This window comes from Arachis ipaensis, chromosome B10 (assembly GCF_059453495.1).
Source record: "Arachis ipaensis isolate K30076 ecotype BB chromosome B10, ASM5945349v1, whole genome shotgun sequence".
Classification (NCBI taxonomy): Eukaryota; Viridiplantae; Streptophyta; class Magnoliopsida; order Fabales; family Fabaceae; genus Arachis; species Arachis ipaensis.
In genome coordinates, this window is record NC_142435.1 from 140,691,026 (window position 1) to 140,700,856 (window position 9,831).

A 9,831-nucleotide genomic window follows, 5' to 3' on the forward strand; every position below is an offset into this window, starting at 1 on the left:
TTTTTTAAAATAATAAAACACCATAGGATGTGTTTGGTTTGTGTTTATATTTTTTATTGTTATTTTCAATGTTTTGTATGATAAGAATTTTATGAAGAAATAATAATAATAATAATAATAATAATAATAATAATAATAATAATAATAATAATAATAAAATTTTTATTTTCTTTTATTTTTATCTTTTTCTTTCTTTATAAAATTATAAAAATAAAAAATACTAAATAGAGAGAAAAAATAAAAAATGTAAACCAAACAACCTTAATTTGTCAATTTTATATTTAAAACAAATGTGTACAAAATAAAAAAATGATTAAAAAATAGGTGGATTTGTGAATTGTGATTTCACTCTTTATTTATTACTCCATTTATATATGGCGCTGACCTTTCTTTCCCTTCTCTGCGCCCATCTCTTACATTAACAAGTCCATGTCCTTTTTCTCCCTTTAATTTCTCTCTCAACTTCTTGTTCTTCTTCTTCTTCTTTATCTATATATAAATAAGAAGAGATACAAAAGTGAAGTTACTACAAGAGTCTTGAAGCAACTACTATAGTAGTGTGTGCATGTAGTATTATTATTGTTAATCAGAAATGGGACGCTCACCATGCTGCGACAAAGTTGGCTTAAAGAAAGGTCCATGGACTCCTGAAGAGGATCAGAAACTCTTAGCTTACATTGAAGAACATGGCCATGGAAGCTGGCGTGCTTTACCATCTAAAGCTGGTATATATCATCATTAATCTTAGCTTCTCCATAAGACAATTGGGCTATGTTTAATTTGTTCATAGTTCTTGCACTGAAATTGTAACTGCAATAATTTAAAAACTATTATATAGTATATATAAAAAGAGAAATGCTAGAGTGTCATCAGAATTTTTTTTAATTATTAATTAGTTATTAATATTTAAAAACATAAGATAAAATATATTATTAAATTAATAAACTAAAAAAATTTAATTAATAACTAAATAATGATTAAAAATAATAAATTCTGATGTTTCTAGTATTTTTTGTATATATATGTGAATGGTGTTGATCTAACTATGTTTGTGTGTGTAGGGCTTCAGAGATGTGGTAAGAGCTGCAGGCTTAGATGGACTAATTATCTTAGACCTGATATTAAAAGGGGAAAGTTTAGTTTGCAAGAAGAACAAACCATCATTCAACTTCATGCCCTATTAGGGAACAGGTTTGCCTAATTTCTTTATCATCAAGTCATGTTTCTATGCTTCTATGAAACTCATTTAATTTGCTTAATCATTAATCAATCTTCAAGTTTTTAGTACTTTACATTATTTATTTCTTTATTTTATTTTTATTTTTTTCATTTTTCGGTGCAAAGGTATCATCCTCATTAGAGATATATAATATAATATAATACTCAAAATTAAACCCACCAGCCATGATTTCTTTTTAGTTTTAAATGTGGGAAGGTTGGGATATTATTAATATTAATATTAATATTAATTATTAATTTCCTGGTCTGGTTAATTTTTTTTCCATTTTTTTCAAGATATAATTTATTACAAAATAAATGAAAAGATTTATTATGCAATGCAAGTTGATGTTTTATTCCTATTTCTATACACAGAACATATTAATTGTGTGATGAGTATTTCATTTTGAGACAGGGAAGCTATAATTTCATTTCTTTTCAGCCCTTCTTGCTGTGTTCAGCAGAATGTCTTAAATGCAATGGCCTCTCAATTTCTTTATATCCAACTGTTTCAAAATCAAACCCCATCTCCAACAACATTTAAATAATTTTATTTTCCTTGTGCTTTCTGAAAAAATCCTGCCGTTTCTTTAAATTTCCTGACATCTATCCAAGTTTAATTATTTATTTCAACCTATGGTTATATATTAAGTATTTAATATTTAATAATATTTTGCAAGAAGGATCTTCTCCCACTCAAAGCAACAAAAAATATATAATGGCAATGCATGTTGTAACTGCTGGTTCACAATATGCATGCACCTCTCATTTTCTCTCTCTTTCAATATTTAAGTTTCCTTTCCACTTAAACAAATACTTAAAAATCAACAAAAACAAAAATGGCTTGCTAAATAAGTACCTTCAATATATCATAAAAATAATCATATATAAAAAAGAAGATTTACTTATATTATTGAATAATTTACTTATATTTTTGATATATTCAATACATAAAAAATTTTAAATTTTTTATTCTTGTCTTTTTAACAAGTATTTTTAAAAAATTATTTAACTTTTATATACTATACATCTAATCATATATTATAACATTTACCAAAAAAAAAAATAATCAATTTCACTTATAGCTAGTTGACACATACTACAAACTTACCTTTATTTAACGTATCAAAATGAAACTTATTAAAAATAAATAAGAAAAAAAAGAATAACTAAATGATGGATTAATTCTAGGGTTTTGCATTGGTTTTGTTGAATTGGTGTATGTATGTATAATTATTAGAGCAATGCTAAGAGTAAAATTTTTCAGCTAATATAAACTAATTTTTTTAAAATTATTTTATTCATTTTAAAATTTAAATTTTAAAAATTAAAATTAATTAATATTAACTAACTAAAAACTAATATTCTGAATTTATTATTATTATTTAAAAATTGAAGTGTAGTTAACTTCATTTGAAATTGATAGTTGAGAACTATTAGATAATAATTTAGTCAAATCTATCAAATCATTAAACAATTTTTAACTATCAACTTCATATAAAATTAAATACATCTAAATCTTCACATTATTATTATTATTAACAACAACTTTGTGTTCTCTAATTGCTTGTTTGCTTAGGTGGTCAGCAATAGCAACACATTTGCCAAATAGAACAGATAATGAAATCAAGAATTACTGGAACACGCATCTAAAGAAGAGACTAACAAAGATGGGAATTGATCCCGTCACTCACAAACCCAAGAACGACACTCTCCTCTCTAGCGACGGTCAATCCAAGACCGCCGCTAATCTCTCCCACATGGCCCAATGGGAGAGCGCTCGCCTTGAAGCCGAGGCGAGACTAGTCAGAGAATCGAAACTAAGATCACACCTCACAACTTCTTCGTCATCAAACAACAAACCATCATCAGAAGTAGTATCAGCAGCACTCCCACCAACTATACCCTCTTCTCGTTCTTCTTCTTCTTCCATTGATGTCTTGAAAGCTTGGACCAATGGAGGATGGTTGAAATCTAATGAAGGAAACAACAACAACAACAATGGTGGTGGTGGAATTGGAGACCTTGAGTCACCTACTTCTACTTTGTCTTTCTCTGAGAACAATGCTCCACCGCCATTAACAATCATGGCTGGTGGTGGCGGAGGAATAATTGAAGGGCATAATGGTAATAACGTGAAAGAAGAGGGTAAAGTGTATGATAGTCTTCATGAGTTAACAATGTCCGCCATGGAAGGAACGTCATGGGGTTCTTCGCATCAACATCACGATGTTATTGTTGGGGATGGTCACGTGGACGATGATGATGATGATCCCATGGTTGGTGAAGAAGGGTTCACGAATCTTCTTCTCAATGCAGCAGCACAATCTGATGATCGGAGTTTGTCTGAAGAAGGTGGTGGAGACGGAGCTAGTGGTGGTAGCGGCGACGGCGACGGCGACGGCAATGGTAGTGATTTCTATGAGGATAACAAGAACTACTGGAACAGCATTCTTAACTTAGTAAACTCTTCTCCTTCTGATTCCCCAATGTTCTAATAATAAATATTAATAAATAATAATAATAATCTAATCATGGTTTTAAATCGCGGTTAATTGCTATTACAACATAATGCTCATTGTAATTTAATTTTCTTGTGGTCTACTGTGACTGCAATTTAAAACCATGATCATGATTTTATAGTGAGTTACTATGTTTTGGAGTGTGACTAATAATAGTCTTATAGCATAAATAATAATATTCCTTAGAAAAAAGCCTAATCCAAAGAAAAAAATTTGACGCTTAATTTGTTGATGCTTAATTAATTAACAGAGACATTTTCCTGGATCAAATTAGTATACATATCTTAATGTTTTTCTTTTTTCTTTTTTAATAGATAATGTGGGATACAGATGCTTTCTAAGGTCTGGATTTTAATTCTGAGAAGATGAGTTTCTTTAAACCAAACTGATAAAGTGTTAGTATAAGGATAATAGAGATAGTGTGTGTCTTTAATCTTTTTTACCCTAAGTAAATTCCGGTGTATAAATTGTACAAAAAAAAATCCAATAAAGGAAATATTTAGTATCGTCTTTATTGCTATTGGTTTTATGTCGCATTCTGGCTTTTCAAGATCAAAAGATTCACTTTTTATTTAATTTTGTATATAAAAAGAAATAATTAAATGTACACATAATTAATTTACCGTATCCTATCATTTTTATTCATTTGCTTGGTTGTCAACTTGTCATGTACTTCTACTACATAAATTAAAGATGGATACCAAATACAAAAACATTTTGACTTTGGATTGACTTATTTCTTTCTCGCAATTGGTGAATGCTAATGCTATTAAAAAAAAAAAAGAATATATCATTTTTTGAAAATTATCTTATTATATACTAAAGATAAAAAAGAAATAAAAAATAAACATAATAAATTTTAAATTTTAAATTTAAATTATTAATATAAAATATAATAAATAGAGAGTTAAATTTTGCTTAAAATTACTAATTCTATTCTTAACAAGATTTTGGGAGCCGAACTAATTAATAAATTAATCAAAAAATTAATTTAAGAGATTCAATAGTTAAATCATGGTCCAACCACTAAAAAGAACATTATTTGAGGGATGTTTGTTACGTTAGTCATTCGAACTATTTACTTAGATATTGTCACCATTATTTGATTACAGTGTACTTGTTACTGTTATGATAGAAATTAAATAACAAGTCAAAACCCATCAAATAAGGATGAAGCTTCTTGTTCCGGCGTATGCATGGCTCATCATGTGCTCTATGCCCCTTGCTTTTAAAGATTTGTCAAATGTGAACAAAACAGGCTAAAGCATTTGACAGCTTGATTTTAAATGAGGATGAGAAATTTAACTGTGTAAACTGCATTAATAATGTAGCACAATTTCTTAGTATATGGTTTGTACTTTTTGCATCAACCCTTTCAAATAATTAAGAGTATTTTGGTTAAATGTACTTAATTTATTATCATTTCATTAAAATCAAGATTTAGGGTATGTTCCAGGGTAGTAATCCTAGACGGTAGATATAACTCGTCTTATCAAAGGATTGAGTTCTTCTTCCATTGAAATAGAAGAAGTATGCGTAGTCTTTTAAAAAAATGGCAGCAGCTTATATGTATAAAGACATTTTAATGTTTAAGTAAATGAAAATAAGAGATGAGTACATATTATTAAAAATAGTGTACCTTTTTTATTTTGGTTTTTTCTTATAGAATATTTAAATTTGATCATGCTGTATTGTGGAATTATTGGAAATGTTAACCTAATTTTGTGGTAACCGTTTCTAGATCTTATTTGAGCTTATATTAAAAAATTCGTTAAAAAAAAAGAAAAAATATACCTTTAATTTAACACATTTTATTTATATAGTTTCAATTTATAAATAGTGCATACTGAGTTATTAGTAACGGATTAAGTTAATTTCTACAAATTGTTTGAGTGCTACTAAAAGTCATCAGCTTAACTGTATATATAGAAAAAGTATAGGGTGCAATATATTATTTGTTAATTTATTGTCAACAATAATTAATTATTATATTTTAAATATATACATGTATAAGGAGACACATTACTAATTTATTGTCAACAATAATTAATTATTATATTTTAAATACATACATGTATAAGGAAACACATTCAGGAGAATAGAAGATATATTTATAAAGACATTTTTATTAGACACAACTATAAAAAAATATTTTTATTAGACACATTCACAAAGATACTTCCATTAAACATAATCATAAACAAGAGTCCATAGAAATTGGTAGAATTCTTATTGGTAAGATAGTGAAATTGTATATATATACTTCCGAGATTGATGTACTGCAATTGTAAGAATAGTTATAACCTTCTTATAATAAATTTGAATGATTTAAAAAAATAGAGTACTCATATTAAGTTTAATATAAATAATCACTAAAAAAATCAAAGAAAATATATGAATAAAGCTATTTCTTCTACCTCATATATAAATATTCCTATACTAGATATATTCTAAATCACTAGTATATGTCATATTTCTATATTTCTAACTTTAGTTGCTCAATCATCAGTTGACTCTATCTTCAAAATTCAGAAGCATCTTCCTCTCATTTTAGGTATATATCTCAATCTTAGAAATTCATTATCTAAAGTTTTTTTTTTTTAAAAAAAAAAAAAGTATAATTGCATTGACTAAGTGGAATCTTTTAATTTGGAAGGAAAAAAAAAGAAATAGCCAAATAAAATTTATTACACAATTAGCTGGTTGGATCTTAATATAATAGAGAGATAAGATCAAAGTACAAGATGAGTAGCACGGACTATGAATTGTTTTTATTGCGATGTGCTTAACTAGTCATGGGTTCCATTCATCACAAGTAGGGCCATTCATAAAGTGAATGGCATTTACTTCTAGGACTAGTAGTAATAAATTAATTATTCCAAACTTATTTTTTAAAATTTTAAATTTGAATTATATATGCCGAATTTATTTTGAAACAACAATAATAAATTCTGAAGTTTTTTTATATAAAACTTAGAAAAATAATATGATTTTCATTTTTTATAATACAACTCGACATATATGACTTTTTTCTTTTGTGTGTTTAAATAAATTTGTAAAAAAAAATTATAATCAAATTGCTCATCCCAAAAATTAAGTTTTTGAGAAAAGTAATAATTTTATGATATTATATATTTAAATTTTAATTTATCACTAATATTATTAAATTAAATTATTGGTCTCACTCATTTTTCGGTTTATTTACTTTTTACAGCCTTAAATTGAATAGTGCTTAAAATAAAATAAAAATTGTAAACGGAAATCTTGAAAGCATGATAATGTTGGGTACGAGCTAGAACATGTTGTTATATGGTGATGCGTGCACTCCAAAACAAGAAGCTTCCGATCTTCAGAAAGGTACCTTTTACAAGTCCATGTTCTAACAAAGATAGAAATCTGAGGAGGTTGAAAAATAATAATGAATCTGATAAGTTATGATGAGTAGCTTGTATGTTATATATGTACAAAATGGACACTGTTATGCTCATTAGTGATGAGAGGATTATTTCACGGATAACTTGCGTAAATATGGCTCATGATAGAAAAATAAATGATGCATGAGATGTAATTTTTATAAGGGCTATGACAATTAGGGATATAAATGGATACGGGTAACTATGTTGATCCGGCTAATATTCGGTCCAATTTAATTAAATCTAATAATAGTCTAATATTTGGGTTTAGTGGGATAAATTTTAGGATTAATTTAATAAAATTTTTATTTTTTAAAAGTAATTTACAAAATTAGTTATAAAAGATAATTTTTTAAATGTTGTACTATCTATATTTAGATAATTTTTAATAAACATAAATAACAATAATTATGTTTAACAAAATAAATTTTAAAATTTTAAAATTATTATTATAGACACATAAATGTAAGAGTAAATTTAAAAAATTTTTATATATGAGATTATATTAAACTTTTTAATTTTTATAAGTATATGTCAATTTAAAAAAAAGATTATCTTAAAGTGTTTTAAAAATATTCTTAACTTTTAAAAATTATAAATATAAATATATAATTTTTTAATTTACTAAATATAAAACAAAAAATTTTTATTTTTAAAAAATCCAAACATATACTTTTACAAAAAATTAAGAGGCTTTCTTTTCTTTTAAACAAATAAAAAAAATCATATTTATTCTTTAAATATTTTTTTTAATTTTTTACTATTTTAAACATTTACGCAAGCAAGGTAGTATAATGCAGAGGCGGAGCTACATTATAGAAAAAGGGAGGTAATAGCCCTTAATTTTAATTTTTTACATGTAAATTATATATAAATTTTAGTTTAATTTTCTTAAAATTTTATTTTAATCTTATTTTATTATATAAATATTTTTGGCCTCCCTCTAATCTTTCATCTAACTCCACCTCTAATATAATGTAGATATGGATTGCAAGATAACCTAACAAGCCTATAGCGCAAACGTACCAGTGCAATAGCGATAGATGTACATTACTATTACATAGTTGCTGGCATTGTAATAGTGTGAAAACGCTACAGCGCACAGAACTTGATAAGAAGAATTGCTATATATATCACATCTTCCCGATAACTTTCACATTTCATCTATTCTTTCTTCTTTTTCACAAAGATAAATTCTTTAAATAGTTAGTGAGCATATAGCCGTTGTTTATTCGAATACAACAATATCACGCAAAGATGATGGTGAACATTTTGAATGTAGTGATTCTATTGTTATGTATACTTAGCGGTTGCATTTGTTGACAGAATTTAAAAGTTTGATTTTGATCAATATAAAAATGCTTGGAATTAAGTATGTTCAAAAAATTGAATATCAGTGCATTTCATTGAATGCTATGAAAAATATTCAGTATAAGGTATTATGCCTAAAGAATGATGATGATCACATGCGAGTTATGTTTGATTGCTATGGAAAGATTGTGATCAAATAAGTGATGGAGCTTTGTATTGAGTTGGTGGACGTTGCCAATAGTTCTTCTTCCTCACATGCAATTCTAACAGATTGTACAACAAGATCTAATTATGATTGCAACCAAAATCAGCAATCAATAGGAACCATCTAACATGTACAAGCGCTAGATTTATCTATCATCCATAGCCTACCTATCAATTTGAATATGTAACAACAAGCATACTGCCGAAGTACATCTAGTGCACTGTCAGTAGGCATCTGTCTCAGGTGAGCCTTCAACCACGTTATCTTAATGGTGAAAGACTCGGCCTGTTGTAACCCTCCCATGGCTCTCGCCACGATGGCAATGCTCCAAGTGCCTCCTCAACCATATTCCATGTGCCATGATTGTAATAAGTCTGAAAAATCACGACTGTAAATCACCTACCAGCTCTCCATGTGTCTGCAAGTCAAAGTGATAAGCAACATCCTGAAAAGATAACATACGCTCACCCCACGGCATGTCGAACGAATGGGTCTCTGCCGTCTCTCGGCACCATCTCTTGACAAAGGCCAACAGGAGCAATTTGTTGAAGTGAAAATCTCTAACTTGAACTACATGGGTAAAACCAGCCTCCTCTAAATACGGCAACAATGCATCAGGCAGTTCCTCTACTCTTGATCCCTATCCATCCTTGAAAATAGGACCCGCCGACTCTGTAATTTCAACATTAATCTCAATTTAAACTACCACTAATAATAATACCTATTATGTAAAGCATCCCTAAAGTTCTATCAATCATAAATTATCATTCATTTCAATTATAATAAACTACAACTAACCTAAATCCAAATATTTCTACATTAAATTTTAACCAATGCTACTAATAACACCTATTATGTAAAACATCTCTAAAAATCTAATCAACATTTATCTCATTTTATAATAATTTACAACATGTAGTCTAAATCCAAAAATTAAATTTTTACATTAAATTTAAAAGTCTCCCTAACTTATATATTTATAATAAATATCTATTCCCTAATATATTAAAGTTATCCTAAACTTATAACTACTAACTAACCAACTAACAACTATAATATAATAAACAAAAAAATTAATTTAAATTTTAACTTGGTCATCAATGTGGCTCGCGATATGTCTGCATTCATTCAAACGGTTAATATCATTGCTCCAAATCTTGTG

At 27.4% G+C, this 9,831-nt stretch overlaps 1 protein-coding gene across 1 annotated transcript; it reads left to right on the plus strand.

Moving 5' to 3' along the window:
* Positions 1-399: 399 nt before the first annotated feature.
* LOC107624275 (transcription factor MYB106) lies at positions 400-3,910 on the plus strand. The gene is made up of 3 exons (XM_016326764.3): positions 400-725; positions 1,062-1,191; positions 2,798-3,910. Exons 1-3 carry the CDS (start codon positions 593-595, stop codon positions 3,714-3,716), a joined length of 1,182 nt encoding a protein of 393 aa, XP_016182250.1. The 5' UTR covers positions 400-592; the 3' UTR covers positions 3,717-3,910.
* The last annotated feature ends 5,921 nt before the right edge of the window (positions 3,911-9,831 follow it).